We start from the raw sequence: 24395 nt of genomic DNA, 5'->3' as shown, positions 1-24395 counted from the left end.
TATGTCCTTTATAGGTGGTTTGTTTTCCCTTCACACACTGACTCCTCTTACCTTGTTGCTAGGGAAGCAAATACAATTCCACCAATTCCAACATGCCAGAACTGAGATGACTCACTAGATACTCCATTGAAAACAGCACCTAGGCAAGAAAGGACTCTGTCCACCTGAACAGTACTCCAGTTCATGGAAGCCAGAGCTATGCTCTTGCCCAGGTTCTGATTGCCAGACTTGGAGACCCAGTTCTCTGAAGCTCTCCATTACATGCACAACTCTGTTGAATACATCTACCCAATTTTAAATATTAACAGCAGAGTGGTGAAAAACCAATCCTGAGCTCCAATCCCAACCTGTTTTAAGCTTTGGGCTAAGAAAACTGGACCTTACCGAGTGTTGCTGTTACCATGATTCTGTTACGTTATCCATAGTTCTGCTATTTTCTGTTTGGCCTACTGCTCCTCATAAGTAAGAACACAGAGGAAGGAGAGGGCACAGTAAAGATACATCCCAACACTCAGAGCCATATTTTAATAATAATAATAATAATGAATTTCTATATGTTAAGATCACAGAAAGACATGTTTCAATGCCTGATTTTTAATAGCCCTTGGTTAGAATGAGGCCTACAGCATAATACCTGTCTCTTGCCAAACAATCACATATCAATATACTGATGACACTGTGTTATTCAGTTCTTTCCTTTAAAAAACCCCACAAAATTGAATGTCACCATGGGAACAGTCTAAAGTTTATTTTGGAAAGAGGCTCATTTCATATATCTTTTCTGTTGGCATAAAAATAATGTCACTGACCTGTATCAGAAGCAAGTGCTTTATGAAGTATCATCTTAAAAGATACCAGCCAGTTCTGAAAATATCCTTCCTAATGGTTGCATTTCTTTAGTTTCTGAAGCAGAATAAAGGGCCCAGAAAGGCTTCTTCCCTGTTTTCCTCAAAAAGAAACACACCCCCAAGCTACCACCAGTGTGATCTAATTCCACCATTCTTCAGCCTGCCATATGTAGTAAGTGTCAATATGGAAAACTTCCTCCTTAGATTAAACCTTAGAGAAGTCATCCTGGTTGGCTGGCTGAACAAATGACACATGTTCACACAAGAATAATTCAGTCAACCATCTTAATAAGGATTTACTTTAAACAGAACCTTGTATGGTACACTAGACTCAGTCTCATTAAGGAGTAAGTCGGATTTTTACACAGCATGAACCACTGGCAATCTAAAACAGACCCACTTGAAGAATGGAATGGAGAATCAAACACAATGTTTCAGACCCAAGCTCTATGTGCCTTTAATACTTTCATTTTCCTTTTCTTTTTGAGAGAGTGCACACTACGACAGACATTTGCATTTATCATGTTTTTAACTTCTTTTCTAAGGATGAACTCTCTGAATCTGCGTCTTCCAACTCCGCTCTGTGTCTTTTCAGTCCTCCAAGAGATTGAGTGCTTTCACTGCCCGCAGGATGCAAGTCAGCAGCATCCTCTCTTGTGCTCACGTTGTAGCTGTTGGAGTCCATTTCAGACAGGCGGCAGTCCTTGTGCAAGGTCACACCCACCTGTACAAGGTTGCCATTATCAGCATTTGAGTGCGCCTGTAGTCCTTGCGTCACAGTCTCCTGCTCTCCAAAACTCTGTCCGTTGTTGAAACACGAAGGGTGAAGATGCAAGTGGCCGTTATTGTAGTTAACACAGGAGGGGTCGAGGCTCCTCTCCTCACTATCACCAGTCTGGTTTCTGGAGCAGTGACCTGACATGCTACAGATCGTGACAGCGGAGAACGGAGGGACCAGTGAGTGATGGCTTGATGCTGGTTGACAGTTCTGACTATTTTTCTGTTCCACAAGTCCTGCAGTCTGAATGCAAGGTTCTTCGGTACAGCTATTTAGCCCTTTGCAGTTAGCTTTTCCATTGAGCTTTTTAGTCTCAAAAGAATGCTCTGTACCTCCACTGGTAGTGTCTTCAGATGTGTTTTCTTGACTCTCTGTCCGTCGCTGATTGTCACATTCATGAGCTTGACCATTGCTAGAATTTTCTATCACGCCACATTCTTTTGAAGTCTCTCTGTTGTGGCTTTCAGCAGAAAGATTTGAGGAACCTTGAGGAATTACTGAACTTAAGTTCCTAGAATCTTCCTTAGTTAGTGAGCGTGATGCGCTGTGCCTTCCACTGGTTCCCGGTTTCCCTTCATCATTCTCTCCATCTCCTCTGGAGGATTCACCATCTTTACTAGCTGAATATGATATGTAAGAATAATGAAGCCATTTGTAAGCTTTGTAAATCTTTCTCTCCACTGATTCACTGTCTGAACAAGGAGACGTCCTTTCTTTGAGAACTTCTTTGTTGGCTGAACTCCTTTCCGGTGAAGAAGCTGGAGAAGAAGAAAGATCATCTACTTTGATCTGAGGGTAATCATATATGTCCTCACCTATGTAGGGGGTTACATTCTCCGTGTTAGTGCTAGTCCTTTCCTCCTTTTGCACCTTCTGGCGTCGCCTCAGTGCATTGCGTTGCCTCATAGATGTGCGTCTTTCATTCAGTTCCTCTTCATCTTCTGTACTGCTGTTGCTGCTGGAACTGCTGGATTCGTTCTCAGGACTCGGGGATGGCGGCCGTGGGAAAAGGTCTGTATCTGGTTCTGCCTCGCAGGCATTGTCATCAGAGTCAGACTCATTGGAAAGGGCCAGGAGACGTTTATCCTGATACTTTCTCAGTGCAGATAGCCTCTGCTGACGGGAAGCTACGTCTTCTCTCGCTGAGGGGGATGCCGTCGATCTTAAGGCCCTTAAGTTATAGGCAGTTTCATCAGACTCTTCAGCCACATGTGGTGGGGAGTGATGCAAAGAGGTGGAGGACTCTGACTCGCTGTAAGCGGAGCGTTCACTTACTCCTGCGTGGAGCTGCAGGATTGTGCTCTCACTGAGGTCGCTGTCTGAATCAGAACTCCAGCCCTCGATTTCCCGGCGTACAAGAGAGTCAAAAAAGGCCATCATCCGTGGGTCTTCCTGGACTGACTGGTTGGCATAATCATGGGACAAACCACTACCACTGTTCAACACAAGACTGATGTACTCTTCATGAGTGTAGAGGCAACGTGAATCATCCTCAATTCTACCATCCAGGTCCCCTGTGCAGTCAGGCTGCTTGTAGGGACTCCAGATCTGTAATGAAAAATGAAACATATATCTTTGAATGCATAAACTATTATAAGCTTTTGAAATGGAACAGTAGCTCAAATATCCAGAACAACTGCAAGTTGCAGATTGTTTTTACTAATTTTTACCCCTCAGACCCATACTTACAAGTATTGCAGAGATGTGGCATTTTTACTTCTCCGTTACAAACGTGTTTTTCCTGCATTTATTTCATCTATCCAGAACCTAAAAGATCTCAGGCTGCAAATTATCCATCATTTCAGTAATTCATTGTGTAATAATTTCTCCCAATTGCAGGGCTGTATTTTTATGTAATGGGGCATGCTTATTCACCAACAGTAAGAATAGTTTGTTGCCTACAATACAATCTTAGCACTAATGAAGGCACTAGTTTCCCAGGAAACTTGAGTTGCTTGTGTGGTGTAGAGTAATATTTCATCCAGCTGCATAGTCAGTCACACCTGATCAGCAGGCAAGGAGCTGAATGTATGGGGATGAAAAGCAGAGCTGCACTACTCCCTTTAGGGAACAGTTATGAAGAAAAGAAAGCATCCAACATCCTCTGAAGGCACAGCAGCAGTTTCAATGGGGAGAGCTGAAGGCGAGTTTTCCTGAAAGCTACTTTTGAAGAGTAATGATTTCACCAATAACAACAGTCTTGACTGTGCTGTCCATCTAGCCTTCTCTCAGTTTTCCTGGTGTGGAGAAGGAAAAAAATAAAGGCACACAAGAAGATCCACCAATATCCCTAAGAAAATGGTAATCCATAGCAAAAATAGTAGTTGGATCTCCTCATCTTTCTCAGTTTTACTCACAGATTTGGGAGCAATGTGATTATGGCAATCCATGGACAACCACTGTCTCTTCACTCTGGATCAATGGTTAACTGGACGAACAATGCCTTACCATAAGCAGAGCCATTATGTAGCTTAGTCACAAAAATGCCCTAATGGTCTGCTTATAAAACATCTGATTTCAGTCATGCTTTAGTTTTACCATACTAACAAGCTCAGAGAAAAAAATTCTATGCCGGCTGTCTATACCAGGTTGGCCTTTTGAAATAAGCTTCAGCAAAAACATCTAACTCTTTTCCCAACAGAAATTAATCAAGTTTTGTTCCAAGTAGACAAAGCTGTTAATAAAAAGAGCGTTTTGTATGTGTAAATGGGATAATCAGCACTTATCTTACAGATGCCTAGTTAACACATGCAACATAATCTCACACTACTATGACAAGCAGTATAAAAAAAAGCCCACAAGTAATTATGTATTCACTGAGATTTTCAGCAGCGTGCAGTAAAACCTTACACCTTTAATAATGGAAGCAAAACGAAATAAGTTATCTTGCAACTACTTGTCCAGCACAGCCAAATTTAAGATGTACAAGTAAACTTCATTCTGGAATCCTCCCAAACCTGAAAGCCTTTACTTTGCATCCTTTGTAATTTATGTTTAGCAGAGCTTCCACATATGATCTGGCTAGATAGATAAAAGAGATACTATTCAAAAACTAAAGTGGGCTGCAGATATAACTTCTTCTGCAGACAATCATCAAGCTGCCTTTCACAGCAAAGGTAAAGGAATTTTACATTGCATTAGTCTGTTTCTAGGAACATGCCTCAATATCAAGGTGTATTTGTTATTGGTACTTAATTGCTACTTTTATTATTTGCAATACTTAAGCAAATTCTCTTCCAGTACAGTTCATTAATATGACATTTGAAACCCGAATGAAGACAGTTCCTGTTGCTTGGTTAAGCACTGCACTTATGAGACACATAGCTCAAGGGACAAGCATCAGGCCTGGATGAAGACAACAAAACCCAGTCTAAGTCTACTATGTACAGAATTCCATAAACCATACTTAACCGTTTTTTTGAACTACTCAAGAGTACAGAAAGAATCTCTCTTCATCCTCTGTTTCCCAGGCTTCACTTTCTAAAGTCAATGCAGGAAAGAGCCTTCTCTCAGTGGATTCAAGAGAGAGATTGATGATTTGTGGACACACCAAGATTTGGAATAGAAAAATAGAACTCTACTGCTCAAAGGACTATCCTTGAGTTGCTGCCTTCCTGGTGATTTATTTAGCACGTGTTCAGTACCTTCTCTCACAACCTGTCAGATCTTTTCCCCCTTTGTCCCACTACTGAGCATATCAGTAAACAGATCAGATCTTTTTGTGTTTAACAGCATATACCTTCTTGTCAATGCTTCATACTGTGTGCTTGGACAGACAGGCTGGCATGCCCCTTCCTAAAATAGCAGCATTAGGTTGATCACTAAGTTTTATAAAACTCTTTTTTTTTTTTAAGTGAGAGAATTAAATTCTCTATGAATCAATATAAATGAAGAGTGGGAGTCTGTTCTGAAGTCCCTCTGGGAAAGGTCTGTTTTGTAATGAAGTTATCTAAAAAGGTACATAAAGTGTGCGCAGAGGTATTCTACATCTTTGTTAGCACTACCACATCTTTCTGCTCACTCTGCAAGCATCAGAGAAAACAGAGCAGTGTTGAATACTGACAAGATAGCTACAAAGACTTCACAGTGAGGCTTTTCCCTTCCAAGCTAGATTTGTTCACAGAGAAGGAGTAAATAATGAGTAAATAATAAAGAGAAGTCAAGAGAATTCAGGAGAATACCTGTTTGTACAGGATCAGTTGTCTCTGGAGAGATAATCCCTACAATTTAGATATTTTGCTATGAGGGAGTGCAAAGGCCTGCCAGAGTCCCAAAAAGAAACCAGACTAAGAATCTATCCTTGGTAGAACTGGGAGGTCTTTAAACTGACAACAACTGATCCAGTGCTCTTTGTGCATCTGAAATGGTCTTCATTGTAAATGGAATGCCTTTGTCTTTTTCTCATCCTCTGACTGATGCCATGTTGAGGAAGAATGTGAACAAATTGGTGAAAATAAGTTGGCAAATCCCACTGAAGTAACAATCTATCATGAAGTTCTTTCTCTGTCAGAAGATTAAGGAGCTGAATATTGATTGACTGATGACCTGAGTACGGACATAAAAATAGGAACAATAACAGAAAAGGGGAATACAAAACTGGTTCTCTACTTCAGTAGAGATGCTTCAGACAGCATCTTTGAATTTTTTTGTATTCTATGGTGGCAACCCCCCAAATTTTAAAACAAAAAAGTAGTTATGCCTGTAGCATGAGAATAATTAAAACCAGCTATATTAGATTACCTGATTAGGCAGAGGCAGTTAGTCACAATGATATTAATCTGTCACCATAGCAACATGTTCAAATAGACTTTGTTATCTCTGACATACTGATGATTTTTAAACAAATGGGACCTACAACATCTGAGCTCAGTTACACAGTATTACATTTCCAATACAAAACAGAATTTCTTTTTTAAAATTGCTATGCAGTTCATCTATTTTATCTTTCCTGGAACTGTCTTCTAACTGCAGAATTCTCTGTGTCCTTCCTCTAAGCCTCATACATCAGAACGAATGCCTCATTCATTTCTCCTGCAACTCAATCTGTTTTCCTGCCAGCACATCCCAATGTCTTGCACAATTAATTGAGGGGAAAGTGGTATTTTTCTATTTTATATTGCTTTTGCCCAGCGTGGTGAATGCTTGCTGCAAATGTTAATTTGAGTTCACAGCTGTGCTTTTTCATACAATTTTACTGAGGTTCAAGTTTCTAAAATGGAGGGCAATGAGCAATTCATCTGGGTTGATATGTCCAGAACACACTGTCTGGATCAAGGCTTCTAGTATCCTTTATTAATGAGCTTGTTGAGTCTTATTTTTGGTCCTAGCAGAAATCACTGAGTTACTGAATTGTATTCTTGTGGGTGCTTTAAAACAAAACAAAACTAAAGCAAAAAAAAGCACAACCACAATAGTCAAAACCATTCTTGTGAATACTATTCTGTTCTACAGGGCTAGACCTGAGATGAATTTGCAATCAGCATTAAAATAGCAAGTGTGTTGGCAGAAGTACATGGAATTATTGAATGGCTTGTCTGTATTATGCCTTCATGCTGGTGCTATTAGTTTCTCCCTTCTTGAAGTATTAAATTCAGGCCAGCTAGTCTAAAAATTAAGGGTTCAGACAAATAAGTACTTGCATCCACATTTTAATTAATCCCAAAATTTCTATAATTGAGAGAATAGAATACCAACTAACCACAGTGAAGTTATCTTCTGTGATTTAATTTCAGAAATTTTAGAAGACACTTAAAGGATAGTAAAAAGAAGGACACTTCTTAAGAAACTGATTAAAACAAACAAAAAAACACCCCAAACAAAAATGAACAAAATAAGAAAACATAAAAAATCTAACTACTATTTTTATGTATGGCTCTTCCTCTTGGCATCTCAACTTCTCTAAGCAACCACATCAAGCATTTATATGAGGGAAAGAAAGACAGCCACGCTACTGAAGGACTTGTGTTCCCAGTTGTTTTCAACGCAGTAAATGGCCCCTCAAAACTGCTGGTTATGTTATTCCTGTTTTACCCTTCTGCTAGTGGCAGTTACTAGTCTTCAGCCTATCTATAGAAGTAGCTGGAATAAAGAAGAAATCACCATTGTATGGTCACCCACAAACTGCTGTTCACTAAAACAGTACCTTTAAAGACTGAAGTCATGCAGATCAGACAAGAGATGAGCATTAAAACAACCTGATCCCCAAACAAGACACGTTGCAAGCTGATTCAAAAGCACATACAACAAAAAGGTAAGATGTTCTGGCTCACTAATAAACTTAATACATTAAACACCTTTTCCTTAATTTGTTTCTGGCTTGCAATGTTTGGGGAATTCAGTTCCTTCAAAGCAGCTACACGAGTTCCATTGCACGTACTGTGACACAACAGGCATTCTCTTCTAAGGAAGCACTGAAGCAGAGGTGTCTTTGAAAGAGTTACACAACCTGTGACTGGAGCCTTAATCGAACTAACCTTTTAATCACTAGGCAAAAAAATGCCCTGCCAAAACCCTAGCAGAAGTACACAAAAGGAACACAGGGGATGTTTATACCAATGCTAATCCAACAGTCTAAGCACACTCATGCAGGAAGGATTCACAGGGTGAAGGGTCAGCAGATCTAAAATCCAAAAGGGAAAATTCAGGCTGCATGAATCAGGGTCCTAAAACAAAAAAAATGCCTCTGGCAAAACTGCTGTTAAACAGTGGCACTTTGACTGCTTGGAAATGGAAAAATCAGTGAACTGCTAAGACTATTCAATGCACTTTTGTTCAAAGCCTGTATTAAATAGATTTGTGATCAAACCTGTCAGGCAGACACAGATGAAGAACAAATTAGAAAAGCAAACCAAAGTACCAGTGGAAGACAGAAGAGAAGGAAAGCTGAACTACAGTCAGAATCCAAATGTTGATACTAGCTGTAATGGCAAGTGATGCAGTTGGGCACTGGGGCATGGTCCCAGGATTTTGGGCCAGTTCTGCTCCATAAGTTCCAGATCACTAAAACATTCCTTTGCAGGACAAGTTCACTCAGTCAACTTGTAGCTGGTTAAAGCATTTACTGATAATCTAACAACCTTATTTACAGACACATGCAGGTAAGATTTTTACAAAGTTATTCAACAAATAGAAGCAGCAGCAGTTCTTATTATTCTACTTCAAAATTAAATGGTTATGGCTTCTTTCATCCTGTTGATAGACCTGAATTATAGCAAAACATCTATGGCAGCAGAATGCAAATCACATTAGTATAGCATAATCCTCTGCCTCCCTACTTTCAAATAACAAAAAGGTTTCTGTCTTGCTTACACAATATTGACTCTCTTTAAGGAAAGAAGTTTCAAAACCTAACAAAGTTTCTTGTCTCTTTCAGTTCCACAGAAAAAGGCAAAAACTGTCTAAAAATGCTATACATTGTAAAGGATTCAGAAAAGACATATTGTGAAAGGTGTTAAGAGTCCTGCTTCCTCTGGAAGCAGAGGAACAGAAAAGATATGTTGAACTGATTCACTGAACAAATATGTACAACAATTATAGAAGAGCTCCTGAGGCATTATTTGGGCCAAATTCAACTGGGTCAGGCTAGGCTAAGGCTCAACGTTAGTCTTTGCAGATATTTTTATAAAATTTTAGACTAGAGTATCAGAAATTGTAGGAGATCACGTTACACCTGTGATCAGACTCTCCCAAGAAGGACTGTTTTCGTGATACTTCAGGTATGTATGGAATTAAACTGGAGAAAAACTCCTTTCTCAAGATAAAAGGCCAGAAAATTCTGATCTTATCTCCTACCTCTGAAACCTTTAAAATTGAAATGAAGCTTAAAGGTGAAATGCCCAGTTAAAAATTTGCATTGGTTTAGCCAGCAAATGAGACATTTTACAAATGAATAAGATAAGAAGACAGGATGGGTGTGGAAAAAAATGACACTGAAAAAAAACAAAGCATTTCTTCCTGAAACATTGAAAGGACACATTTTTTGATAACTAATCTTACCTTTATAATCTTTTCAACACCAGAAGAACAGATCATGTAAGTGTGAGGATTAAACCGGACTTGGTTTACAATTGACCGATGACCTTTCAATACCATAAAAGCACCATTGACGACCCTGCCAATGCCACCTAGGGGAAAACAAGCACACATGGACATGAATAATTAAATCTTCTTGTTACTTTCATTCATAATCATGTAAAGTCATATTATATGCACTTCAGTTTTATTTTTCTATATTTTAAGGCCTGTGTTGGGTGCAGAATTCCAATTTTATGAGCAATGCCCCTACGAAAAGTTACAAGTTGGCTGAAAAGCATCCTTCCTGCAAATTAGGACTTGGAGGCTCACTTTGATTCATTTAAACAAACAATGAAGGTTTTTGACCTAATATGACAACTATGTGGATAAGAACAACATACATAATAAACTCACCACTGAAACTGTAGTGCCAGAGGCATGGCACTACTCACAGTTTGTAAATTTGAAGAAGAGACAAATAAAGAGGTTGACTTCTAATAGTTATACTATTTTTCAAATTTATTTTTTGAGTCAGCAATGTATTATTGTCACAGTTGACCCTAGTCTGATGGGTAGGAGGGACCTGAAATAACACATCTGAACAGCGGGTTATATAATTCTTTGTCACAAGGCAGTGAATTAGCCGAAGTGGAATGCTTTTGTGCTAGCAGTAAAACTCAAAACAGAAGGCAATTAACTTTTTTGCTTGGTCATTGACTCTTGCTAGGTCTATACACCAAAGCAGGAAACAGTCACACAGCAATTTTTTTATATTCACAGATTTACATAATTAAAACTCCAATTTGTTAGAAAGTACACCTGTGTATCTGAATAAACAAGTGTCCATCAACATGCTATGATTAACATCTTCAGTGAAAGAAAACAAAACTTTCAGAAGATGGGAAATAAAAATTGACAACCACTTCAGAGGAAAACCACCTTGTCATTTACAACTTAAGCAGTTCTCTTATTTGGGTACATTTTTTTCTGTGAAGGTTCAGAGGTACATTCTGCCTTCAGCCACTGGAGCAAGATTTCACCAGTGTAAGTAAATTTGACTGAGAAGTAACAGAGTGGAGGGCAAGTTTATTAAACAACGAATTGGGCTCTTTTGATTTTCTTTTCCACTTCATGAGATTTTTCATGTCCTTTCATCCTGCTCGTCCTGCTAGATACTTATGGCTGATGGCAAGTTGCCCTACTCCCACAGCATTCCTTCCAGCCAGATCAGAGTTGTCAATCCAATTGTATCTGTCAAGCCAAAGTAGATGGCTACATTAAGACCAGTTCTCAACATTTAACTTGACCTAGGTGACAAATATTCCAGAAAAGAGACCTTGGGAATGAAGAGATAGTTTGCTTAGGAAACGTTTCCAAGTCGGGAAGTAATGCCTAAAAAAAGTTTTAACTATCCATGGACTCTGGCCTGAATTCTATACAAAATAAGAAATATGCCCTACAAGTCACTTACAAAAGAGTCAGAAGTTAGAAAGACAAAGAAAGAATTATAATGGAGATGAAATACAAATTTAAGGCACCAGTATCTTGGGCTGCATTTCTCAGTCATTCATTGGCCTTCCATGGTACTGTCAGCAGTGTGAATTAATCCATGGTTATTTTCCTAGCAGAACAGTGAAAAGAGTTATTTAATGCCAGAAGACACTTCTTGAATGTTTATCAATACACTAAGAGCAATTGGATGAAAAGTGCTCAGCATGCCATGTCTAGAACACAGGCTCCCTAGGCTGTAGTCAAATTCAGCCAGTGTCTGAATTCCAGAAAGCCAACTGTATCCTGGGCTGCATCAAAAGCAGTGTGACCAGCAGGTTGGGGAAGGTGATTCTCCTCTGCCCTTGTGAGACCCCATCTGCAGCACAGTGTCCCGTTCTGGGCCCCTCTGCACAAGAAAATATGTGAAGGTGTTGAAGTGGATCCAGAGTGGGGCAACAAAAATGATCAGAGAGAAGGAACACCTCTCCTACAAGAAAGGCTGAGAGAGTTGGGGTTGTTCAGCCTGGAGAAAACAAGGCTCTAAGGAGAACTCATGGCAGTTTTTCAATAAAGGCGACCTTCTCAAGAAAGACAGACTTTTTTGCCAAGGCCTATAGTGACAGGAGAAGGGGCAACAGTCTTAAGCTGAAAGAGTGTAGGCTTATATTGGATATAAGGAAGGTGTTCTTTTTTAAATGAGGGTGGTGAGGCACTGGAACAGGTTGCTCAGAGAAGTTGTGTTCAAAATCAGGTTGGATGAGGCTTTCAGAAAGCTGCTCTCATGGAAGGTGTCCCTATCTTCGGTAGGGGAGTTGGAACTAGACGATATTTAAAGGTCCCCGCCAACCCAAACCATTCTGTGATTCTATGATTTTATGACTCTGTGAAGGAACTGCAAAGCTTTCTGATTCCATATTGAAGTTGCCTAAATTCCTTTTAAGCAGCTAACAGTAAATTCAGAGGAAGCATAGTGATAGAACACACCTCACTCCTCTAAAAATGAAGGTGAAATTCCCTACAAAGCCCCTTAAAAGAACTAACTGCCCGATTACATGAAATTGCCCCAGGAGAAGTACAAATCTTAGCAGTCAGCTTTTACTAGTGGTATGGGAGGGTTTAATCATTTAAACCAGAAAGTACTGATTCCACCAATACTTTGATAACCTTTGTGTCAAATACAATAGTCTGTCCTAGAACCTCATTGTTGGACAACTCCTTGCTTGATGCAATTTTAGTCTACGAATTCCTATGTAACCAATTTTAGTCTACCAACTCCTATGTAATCTCTAAGTAAGTTCTTAATGCAAAGCCTTCCACAACCTTATCCTGACAGCGGTTCCTTCATTTTATAGGAGCTCAGCGAAGTTGGCATCATATTACATTTGTATCTGTATAGCAGATACCTGCCTGTGCCCAGACTTGTCTGGAATCCCCCTACTCTCAGCAGAGGTTTAGCTGCAGCCATTCAGCTTTAGCCATCTCACAGTGTGAGTTAAGTTTGCTCATGTCTGCTGGCAAAAAAAAAAGTGCATCTGTACATTAAGTGGAAACTGCTCAAATTCCTGAGGCTATCTTCCTTTTTTGCGTGTAATAGATTCTATTTCTCTTTGCTGTCTTCACTTGAAATAGTATTTTCATTTGCATTGTTTCAGCAGAATTGACCTCTGCTATCCCAACAACACTCAAATTTTTCTTTTGAGGTTTGGGGTTTTTTTAGGGGAAGGGGGTGTTATCTGTTTGCTTTTAAATTTAATGGCATGCACAGGTCCTGCAACTCTTAGCATAGCAGCTTTTATATTCTTAGCTAGCTACTGCAAGTATAAGCAGTGTTTATACAGAAGCCATTCGTTTACATATACGTTATTTATAATATATATATAAAAAAATCTTAAAATCTTCAGAGGCTGATTATGCCAGTTTTAGAAGGTTTCTAACTTTACAACCTCTAACAACCGGATGGAAGGGATGAATATGTACTGGCTGTTTTTGCAATACTACCCCAAAATTGCTATGCTTAAAGGCAGTCCTGAGTGGTTTAGTGTTCTAGCTGTGCTGATCAATGGGTTTTTTTGGTCTGATTTTATTTGATACACAAAGTGAAATGTCAAGGAAGTCCCTCTTCATCTATACCCTGCAAATAAGTGTTCCAAAGAGGAGCAATACAAAAATCTCAAAAAATCCTTTAACTAATATCCTATTATGATATCTGACTAGCTGAAAGAAATAACTTATAAAAGGCTAAATCTGAAGTGCACATTTTAAAACAGACTTCCTGTACGCGTTTGACAAGAATACCATGGCAAAACAAGGCCTATCATACAGACAGAAGGAAGGAATAATACAATGCTTTGAAGTAGTTGATGTCTACTAAGTTGCCAAAGTGAGTACTTCTTGTTTGCTTTACTATTTTGTGTTTTAAATGTTAGGCTAATGATATACTTCTTAATTGTGTGGTTTTGTAAATATTTATGTGAATGAATTGACATGACATATTGTGAACATGCTGGATGGTACATTTCAAATAACTCAAGTAAATTGTAATGGAGGAGAGTGAGTTATTTGAACATCATTCTGACTTCCACTACACGAATTCTACAGCATGAAGCAGTGTTTAGAAAAATCCAGAATGAATTATTTGAAGGACAAGGAAAAAGCGAAAGTGATAAATTTTTAGGAAAGTGCTCTAATGCAGAAACCCTGTAAGAATGTAGAACAGTCTCTAAACTAATGGAAGATGCATTGTACCAAACATTAAAAAAACCTGTCAAATTGCCAGAGAACTTTTTGGGATAAGAAACTATCATCCACTGGCTCTGTAACAGATGAATTAAATAACCTCATTAAGAAGTCCTTTCTATCTAGGACACTGAAAAAGAAGTTCCACTGTTTGTTCATATATGGTAGAAAGATGTTCCACAGACTTAAGCATAACTTCATACAAGCCTTGTTAGATTACACAAAGTGCTGGAAACTCCTGAGAAGAACCAGATATTTGCAGCTGCTGCCAGTATGCCATAGCATACCATTCCACTGTAGTATTTGGCACTACAGTAGTAGCTCATTTAAAATTAATTTAGTTTTCATTAGTAATAATCCAGGACACATTTAGACCATAGGCCACTGCTTTGCATTTGAATCCTATGAGGTCATGATGTGCTAACAAAGAGAGACACTGTAGTTTGGAATGTAAATGCACAGCACAATGCAAGTCAATATGCATAGCATATAGGGCCTCTGCCTTCAGTGCAGCAGATTACGATTAGATTCCTTAAAAGTCTTTCTCTGGTCACACACACACACCTGTGTTTGTTTCATACAATAGATGCCAGCAGATGGCTTTGCTCCTTGAAAACCTGTCTGCAGAGAAGCTGGATTTAAACACATGCACTTACTTTTGCCCTGAGAGCACAGGGTCCTGCAGCATACCTTCTACTGGGATCAGGAATCTGACTCCAGCTCTGGCAGCAGTCAGAGCAACCGAAAGTTTCTCAGCAGCACAGGAAAAACTGACTTTGGTCACATTAAATATGGGGTGAGAACAGCAAGGGATGGCCAAGATCCCTTCTCCTCCCAGCATAGTAAAAGGAGACGTGAGTAGTACTACTTTCCAGTAGTACTACTTTCTGTAAGAAAGCAGGTCCAACTCCATTGTTAGAGCTGGAGCTCCAACTGCTTCTTTTGTCACCTTTGAATATCCTCTTCACCTCCCAGGCCAGGTGAAAGGATCAGCATAGCCTCACAGAGCTTTAGTGAAAGTGCAGGGAGCAACTGGCTGGCTTCAGCACCTGCCTCAGACACATGCTCCTCTAAAGAATCAACAACTTTGCCTGGCCTTTGCCTAGAACCAGCCCCACAGTGGTCTTGTACCTCTGTGGAGGTTCCAAAAGCCAAAGAGAAAAGTAATATTTAAACATGTAAAGACAATGCTGAAAGCTGTATGGTAGTGGCTATTTTTGGATGTATTTTTTCTTTCTTCTTTTGTTGCTTCTAAATATCTGCCATATCTATCTACACCTTATCTATACCAACCCTCCCACTGTTGTTATCACCAGTACAGCTGAACAACAATATGAGAGCTAAGACAAAATTGCTACAGAAATAAACTTTGGCATACCCTTTCCACTCTGTTCCCCTTCCTGGTCTGAGAGACACTGCTTTTTTGGTATGCTTAATTGCATAGGTCGCAATGGTTTTCACAATGTTATTGGAATGATGCAAATTACCCCCACCATAACAGAACATAACAGAACATAACAGAAATAAAGTAATTGAAATTATCATACAAACTATAGCTGTTTGTTTGTTGTTTGGTTGGGTTTTCTGTTTTGGTTTGGTTTTTATGTGGTTGGTTTTGGTTTTTTTTAACAGAGGTGTGAAAACTGCTTGCCTCTGCATTTCTTTTGTGCTGGTAGCTGCAAACATGTTCAATACAACGAAGAGGAAGGATCTTTGGTACTATCAGATGGCTAGTTGCTAGGGTCTAAAGCTCCTCTAGCCTCTCCCAGTGCTCAGTGTTGTCTTCAGTTTTCTATTCCTAAATCAGATATTAAGCATGCTGAGGCTGGTGAGAGAATCATTTGAAGATGCTGAATCTTCTCTCACTTGTCTACAGCACTACAAAGCACCCAACACTGCCTTGTTTTCTGATAGATCTAGCCAGTACATTCCACAGGTCTGTGGTATTATTACAATCCACATGACATGAAAACCAGTCTCAATTTCACTGAATACAAGAACCTTTTCTATAGTGCCTCACCACTTACTTCCTGTGTTAATTAAACAACTGTTCCATAGCACACTATGGAACACACTGACCTGAAAAAAGAGACAAAATACCATCCTGAAAGTAAATCAGTTTAGATTCCAAGACCACACCTCAAAAAAATCAGATTTTTTAAAAAATACAAACCTTCTAGAGCATGCTCCCCATTGGATCAGAGGGATTCCCTGCATCCCAACCCATACATGCATAGTATGCATATATGCATGTGTGCACATATATAAAATATCTCAAAAATAGGTGAAGACATTAAGAGACATTCTACTATTTGTTATTCGTTATTCATCTTCACTTATCCTGCTAGAACTTTGAGAACTTAAACTACAAGCTGTCTCCAATGAGATAACCCTGTTCAAATATTGTGAAAAGATCTATTGCTGAATTCTATTGCCTAAAGAAATGTCTGCATTTACAAAGACCAAGGGGGAGGAAACAAAAGGAAATAAAATTGCATCAGTTCTGCTGAAAATATGTGCAATTAGTTTAGTAACCAGACCACAATGACAGGCCCTTTCTTGCAGTTACAGTCAAGGACAGAATTAAAAAGAGGTTTTGAAATGCAGATTGCTGTTCTGATTTAGTGACAACTTGCTCACATAAACTGAGGGATCCCCAGTTGTCTTCTCAATCACAAATAAATATTGTATCCCTCACAGAGCATCTTGGAGCAATATTTCAAAAGCAAGAGACAAGCTCTGAGTTGCAGAGATGATTCAGAGTAGTGAGTGAGGAATGTAAACTCCATTTTGCAAAACGCTTGGTCTACTAAGCCCTCTATTACCCCACAAGACATGTCAGGTTCTGCCTTTAACTGGGGTTCTTTACCTTGTTTATAGGAGTTATGTTTAAATAATGCCTGAAGTGCTTATATGCTTATATGCTTAACAGGCTTGCTGGGCAGGTCATGTAGGACTGATGTCTCTTCTCACTTACAAACTGCCTTGGAGTCAGGTAAAAGCTGTGGAAACTCAGGACTGTTTTCTTCTGCCAGACTAATGTATTAACTTGCTAGGAGGTGTCTCTGAAGAAAACTGGTACACTTTAAAGAAGAAACTGGCTAAAAAATTCACCAAACATTTGGCAATTACTTCTGAAGTACAGTAGAAAGATGGATAGTACTTGGATGGAGAAGAAAGTGGAAAAATGAGCAAACTATTCCACCTTTAAGAAACCACAAAAGGTGGTAAAAAACCACCCAACCTTCTGGCATAGGAAATCCCGGCCTATTTAGAATAATCTAGGACTGTGGAGAGAGGCAGTCAGTAAAACTCTTCAATAGAATAGCTTTCTAAGCAATTTAGGAAATATCTTTTTTCACAGACTTCCCTGCCCAAATTCTACTGGCAAAATACCAACACAGGTAACCATGTTCCTGCAACTTAAAATGTGTTTGCAATTGTCTGACTGGTGTGAACCTTCACAATTTTCTTCATCTTTTGTGCACTAATGTTGCTGACCATTAGATAGCTAGCACTTGGTGTACCTGTACTTAAGCAAAATAATTTATTTCAGAGTTCTTGTTAAGGATGCAACTCTCTAAAAAGATATATGTTCGTGAAAAGCTCACTATTTACAAATAACTGATACAATTTAAAGGAGTTGTACCATAAATATTTATAGCAACACAACTTCTGAATTCAGTTGGAAGACAGAAAGCAGTTAGAGAGATATTTTTGTTTAAAATACCAACCAATGGTACAGGACATTACATTATCCTGTCTAGTCTGTACACTATTTTAAGTGAAAGACCACATTCCACCCTCCCAGATCACAGACCCTAAGGCACTCCTGTTTTAGCTAGAACATAGGAACAAGGAGTTTTCCATTGAAGCAATAGCCTTCCAAAGTCTTCACATCCCTACAGCAAGACTCTTTATCTAAGAAGGAAGCACAGTGACATCTCTATCTGACAATTATTCTAAACAGCAGGAGGAGATTTAAGAAAGTGCATTTCATCACATTCAAAACAGGCACAGCCCTTCAAGAAGAGCTGAATGAAGAAAATAATAGCTTCAACAGGTGATTTGGATGGCCAATGAGTTATTTGCCACAGAAGCGGAATCTTTAGGTCTAACAAAACAAAGCTCATGAGTTTTGCTAAAATGTTTCAAAAAGAGAACTGGTCTAGTTACAAGACACTTAGACATACACCCTTCTACTACAGGATCTTCTCATCCATTAAGTAACCACTGAGGGCAATTGATATTTAGTAATTCATTTTGTAACTGATATGTTGCAAATGTACTGACATCCTTCCTCAAGTTACAAGAATCAGAAACAGACAAGCTGAACAAAACACATGACATTGTTTTGTGGTAAATCACATATTAAATTGTAAATTGGTTTGATTAAAATGTATCAGCTATTTGTAAATTGCAACTTTTTTTTGCAAGCATATATCTTTTTCACAGAGCTGCATCCTTAATAACAACTCTGAAATAGATAATTTTGCTTAAGTACAGGTCCAACAAGTACTAGATACCACTCTGTGCCAAAGTCCCAGATAAAAAGTTTGTAATTTGCAGCTGTCTAGGAAAAAGTTTTCAAGAGCATCACAGCTACATAAACACAAAATCTGAAATCCAGAATTCACAAAAGAAGTCTGGACAATAATAGAGATATGGATAAAATGCAGTTCTGTAGTAGACACAATAATCCTTAAGTAGTAGTAAAACAGTGAAGGCCAAGCTACTGGTATATTTAGCAGGACCATCTTCAGGACTTCTGGACTTCAATATGAAATGTTGGTTAAATAAACAAAACCCCCAAAATTAGAATGGCACTTTCCTCAAAACTCTGCCATTAACCAAATCTTTTAGAGGCTAGTCATCCTCTCAGCTGTGGATTACACAGCTGTGATTAACAACCTTGAAAATGAAACAAAGTATTTTCATTTTACCTGTAACCCAGCTTGTAATTGTCTCTCACTAAAGCACAGAAGATCACAGGATGGCACTCAGTTGTACTTAATACCACTAAAATGTAGAGTTTAAACTGCCAGAGCCATTAAAAATAGAAATACTAGTACATTTTCGAAAGTCTTGACTCTTTCAATTAAGATTTAGCACCCTTGTAAAAGAGCAGTGATTTGTTTCAACAGAAGAGAGATGCTGATGTTGTATGGCTTAGAGTGTCATACTGCCAAACTCTGCTAGACTATATCAAATTAATCATTGACCCATTGTGGCATCAACAATACTACTGTTACATCCCCCACACATTGCTGCTTTTCTTTACTCCAACACCTCTCTCCTATAATTTTTTACAGGACTGTGTTAGAGCTATTTGCTTACAATGTCTGCCCCAGCATGGGAATGGGTCAGAAGTGAGTTAAAAGAGACCATTTCCAACAGCTGATAATGCTCCTCCACTCAGAAAGTAAGAAAGCATAACTCCTTTGCATTGGAAAACCTGGGAGGATTTTGGTGTAAGAGGAAAGAGAGGGGAAGGAAGGCCAATGCACTGGAGCTACAAGGAGAACTCTGTGAACATTTTATGCTGCAAGCTTTATTATGCAATGAATGATCATCATACGGGAAGGAAAATAAATAAAAAATCATTACGATAAAATTCATCATCAAAATTCATAACATTCAAATGACATTGGCCACTGTTACCCAGAGACTGGATTAGGCATTTGTAAACTCTCCCTTACACAGCTTTCCACAGAATTACTCTAGATTCACAGGGTGAGTGAGAACAGCAATTTTTTCCAAAAAACAAGCTAGTATTTGTCAGACACCTGGCCCTCTGCCCCACTCCTCCCACAAATTATAAACCAACAAAACCTACCTGCTTCTGGATCTGGAGGAATCCTCCACATATACAAATTGAAGTCATCAGAGCCCGAAAGGATGTACTGTTAGGAATAAAAATAAAAGCAGCTTACTACGAAGTATCACCTGAATTATGTTATTCTACTATTGATCTAGTTTCTCTAAACCAAAAATGAGAAAAAAAGGATAATTTGCATCATTCTTTGCACGTTGCTGATCAATTTACCTTTAAATGGCGGTGAGGTACCAGCACAAAAATGTTGTATGCATATAAATGGATCAAAATTTAAAAGCATACTTCACTAATGCCTACGGCCCAAAGTATATGTTTGCTTTGCTAAATAAGGCTATGAATTTTGGTAGGCTTTAATATAAGCATGTCTAAATCACACTCTCTATCTTGCAGCCTGCAACTCTGGTCTTTTTTTAATGTTGAAGTATTTAATCCTTTTTTCTCATCTCCTGAACTACCAAGGAAAATGTCATGAAACATATACCTAAGAAGAGAGCATGTCCATTACGCACAAGCACAACATGTCTGGCTCATCAACCCAGATCACCAAAAGTCAGTCACTGAGGACAATCTTAAACACCAAACAAAACCAAAGCTAAACATTCATTGTCAGCAAGCCTCAAGTGATTTAACCCCCCCCCCCCCACTATTCATTTTTTTTCCTGGTCATAGTTACTCTGAAGAGATGAAAGGCTGCCCTTTTCAACAGTGCATGAATGATAAGCAAACTCTTTATTGTGCAGAACTTTAGGCAATACGCAATTTTAAGTAGCTTAATACACTACAAACATGCAATGGAATGACAGGTGACATTTGACATGGTAAAAAGCTTATGCCTCTTGGTTCTGAGAGGCCACAAACTGTGCCTTGTCTACAAATACTTACCCTCCAATAAATGACAGGGAGTAAAGCTTATTTTTCTCCCAAATTAGAGACGAGATGGTATGGCAGGACCAAAAGCAGATTCCAGTTTCAGTTATACTGGTATAGACAGTGTAAATCTTTAGCTCTCACCTGACTTCAGGCTGCTGCTTAATCAATACAGTCAAGAAGCTGGATTTTTCACTTTATTATTGTTACTAAGTTAGAGGGAAGGGAGAAAAAGAAAGACATGGAGCAGGTTTGTCCCTTTTCTAACCTTTGATATGAAACAAGTTCTGTTTTGCTTGGCAAAAATATAACTGGTTTCTGCCTTTCATTCACCAGGGATACATAAAATCATCAAAAACTAATATCAAGAAGTGAGAAGACAAGTCCTGGAATAGCACAGGACTGAGAAGCAAAAAATATACACTAACCCTGAGAAAATGGCTATAAATTTGCCATATTCTGTTTGCAATACTAATTACATTAGTGCAGTGTTTGGATGTTTTCAGTCACAAAAATGCAATAACCAACCACTAAACCTCTTCTCTGGTTTCCTACTATCATAATCCAACCATTCTTTTTTCTCTTATTTTTAAGGATGCAGGATGTGAGTAAGCTCTTATGAATGCAATTCTGCTCATTTTCTGACAGGTAAGAGGCACTGATCAAACAGAAGGTCCTTTAAAAGCCTGTGCACACTAGTTCAGCATCACTCATGAATCCATACTTTCCAAGCCAGAAAGTTATTTCTACAAGTTTAAGCACTTAGGCAGTTTACCTTGCCAAACTGACCTGATGGTGCCAGAAATATGTGCTTCCCCTTTCATTTGACTGCTCATAAATGTTAGCCCACAGCAGCCTGAATCACTGTGCCAAAACTCCACAGATTAGGGCTCATACAAGAAAGCTCCCAACAACTAGACAGAAAACATCTCTAATACATTTTGTTAGAGAAGAAATGCTACAGGGAAAAAAAAGTCTCATTTATATAGAGACATTGTCAATTGTTACTATTTATTACCAAATTGTGTTGTTGAAGCAGCAACTAGTTTGCCAAAGACATATGATGAAAAACAGACTTCTAACTAAAACACATAGAAAGCTCAGTATCTTGGATTTATGACCATGGCACCTTTTCCCCCTCCCCCCCCAAACCAAACAAGTTCAAACAACTCCTCAATATGAGAGTCATTTAGCACTTTACTTCATAAACCAAACAAACCAAAAATGACAAGGCCCCAAAGTGACAGATTTCAGATATCCTGCACCAGACACACAACACAGAAAAAACACATTACGTACATGCAGGGAAGGGAGTGTCTGTGAGGTTTCTTCAAATCTGCTTCCAAAATTATTTGCAGAGGAACACACTATGTATCCTGTAAGACTCAATGATCAATTGTGTAGGAAATCTGGTGTATCACTGGCCACCAAACAAGAATACACTAGCTGCAAAGACCACGGATCCCAGTATATTCTGTCTTGCTTCAGAGACAGCAAAATTTAGAGTGCCTTTGCAGTGATCTGGACTAACGGCAATTTGATGCACTATCAAGAATGTAAACAGGAGGTCAAGACAAGCGATTATTCTCCTCACCTTGCACTTTTGAAGCCACAGCTGAGGTATTGTGTCTGGCTTGGGTCTCTTAATACAAGAGTGATACTAACAAATTGGAGTGGACAAGAAGGTTGCTGCAGCTGAAGGCATGTGACCTGCAAGGAAAACCTAAGGGGAACCAGTCTTTTTTAGCCAGAAGAAGGGAAAGGGAAGGAACAGAGTGGACCTCAACAGTTTCTGTCTTGGAAGGAATACTGAGCAGCCAGGGACAGACTCCTCTTAGAGGTATGCAGTGGACACTCAAGAAGAAACAGTCACAAGCCACAGCAAGAGAAATTCCAGCTAAGCACAAAGGAACAGCATGTTCAGGAGGAGTATAACAAACACTGCAACTTGGCCCTAGGAAGGTGGTGGAATCTTTACTCTTGCAAATCCAAAATTTATCTGAACAATTCCCTGAGCAACCTGACCTAACTTTGAAGATGGTCTCCAGCAGTCAGGTGATCGCCAGAGCTCTCTTCTGACTCATTTTTTTCAAAGATTGCTGGAGTAAAAAGGGAAATAATTGTCTTGGTGGATTGAAGTTGAGTTTTGGGTTACAGGGTGAGAGGAAAGAGGAGGGGAGAAGTGGGCAATGACAGGAAAATGCCCACCTGAAACCTTTACACTCCATCAAGTATCACAGCTTCATGAAAACACCAACAGGAACACAAACTCAGGCCACAAAGACAGAGGCAAAAACTGCAGTTCAGCACAAAATCTTGCATAAATTAAAGTGATCACAATCGGGGGAATTTTAAGAAAGAAATTTACAAAATGCCTAAAATAGTTCGCAAAATCATAGAATGGCTGAGGCTGGAAAGGACCTTCGGAGGTCATCTAGTCCAATCTCCCTGCTCAAGCAGGCCCACCTAGAGCTGATTTCCCAGGACCATGTCCAGATGGCTCTAGTATCTCCAATGGCAGAAATATTCAATCAAACTATCTCAAATTGGGATAGTTCATACCTACTTCAAAGGACCATGAAGTCCTTCACTTCATTATCATTTCCAAGCCTAATGACATTTGCATCAATCAAACACACTTGGCTAAAGTATTCTGGAGCGAATTAAGAGAAAAATAAGTAGGAATGAATAAAACATCCGCAATGCAATTATATTCAGTCCCAGAACAAGCTCAGCTTGGGACCTGAGCTCTTCTGGAAAAGTACTTATGGCTTTAATCTTGATGCTGAAACACCAATCAGTTTGTGTGAAAACCACCAATTGATAAAGTAATCTACACAAGTTTGATGTTGTAAGCAATGGCCTGCAAGCAGAAAACTTCTTATATATACTTAAATTTTATTTTGATGTTAGCTCTGACAATAAGTACCAGAAATTGATCATATTCCAAAAAATATTCAACTATTTTGTATCCCTGTGATTCCACTGCCACCATGGTAGCAGCCAGCATTGTTTTCTGCTCTCTTTCCCTGTTAGGATACCTCTAGGGTACATGTTTTCCTTTTGTTCTCACAATATAGAATTGAATCCCCAAATGCATTCCTTTTCTGGTGGTCCTTTCCTGTAAGACTAAGGGATGTGGGTCTGAGAAGTAGAAAGCAGCTTTTCGGACCAAGACCAAGAGACTGCCAGAAGACCAACCTCATGACTGCAGCTACTGCAAGAACAATTTGCCACAAGAAGCTTTAAGAGCAGGCACCCAAGCTGCTAAATTCAAAAACATGCCTCTTCCATGACATTTGAAAAAGAAACTCAATTCCAATTAGTACTCTCTGCACAAGACAATGGGAACCTAAGGCCTCTGGAGAGCCCAGTTGGGTTGATGTTACTAGGACATTTACATGACCATTTGTGAAAATTTTTCTTTGATGTATTTATTATTAATATAACAATAAGCCAATAGTTCTCCTCACTATTTCGAAGTTGGAGAATAAGGATTAAGAAAACAAAAAAGTCAGTCCCTAGTGCTAGAAAAGTCAAAAGAAATAACTACTGTGAAGTGCACCAAACCATAGTTAATAAGGCTGAAATCCTGAGAGAATGGAAGGATTTTTAAAGGAAGGAACAGAGAGAAAAGAAAAAGAAAGGGTTGGGGTGGGATAGACGAAAGAATGTCATACTGCATACGGTTAGACTCCACCTTAATTGTGAACAATGATTTTTGGTCCTGAGGGGATGTTGAAAACATAAGTCATAGCAGAGTAACTTCGATTCCCTCTCTTTCAGAACAAAAGCCCAGATAATTAAATCACAGAGGCAAGCCAGG

The 24395-nt window shown here is 39.0% G+C and overlaps 1 protein-coding gene across 6 annotated transcripts in view; it reads right to left on the bottom strand.

Annotated features, from left to right (window-relative positions):
• Nucleotides 1–1119: 1119 nt before the first annotated feature.
• Nucleotides 1120–24395, bottom strand: part of DCAF5 (DDB1 and CUL4 associated factor 5) — a 72741-nt gene continuing 49465 nt past the window's right edge. For all 6 annotated transcript variants that reach the window (XM_027707987.1, XM_027708017.1, XM_027707992.1 and 3 more), the window contains exons 7-9: nucleotides 19703–19769; nucleotides 9622–9749; nucleotides 1120–3174 (exon numbers count right to left, since the gene is read on the bottom strand). In XM_027707987.1, coding sequence (XP_027563788.1) covers nucleotides 1369–3174; nucleotides 9622–9749; nucleotides 19703–19769 — 2001 coding nt within the window. In that variant the 3' untranslated portion in view covers nucleotides 1120–1368. The remainder of the gene's footprint in view (nucleotides 3175–9621; nucleotides 9750–19702; nucleotides 19770–24395) is intronic.

Source organism: Neopelma chrysocephalum, unplaced genomic scaffold, assembly GCF_003984885.1.
Source record: "Neopelma chrysocephalum unplaced genomic scaffold, ASM398488v2 Primary Assembly neopelma1_24, whole genome shotgun sequence".
NCBI classification, from domain to species: Eukaryota; Metazoa; Chordata; class Aves; order Passeriformes; family Pipridae; genus Neopelma; species Neopelma chrysocephalum.
This window is presented reverse-complemented; position numbering and strand designations above follow the sequence as displayed.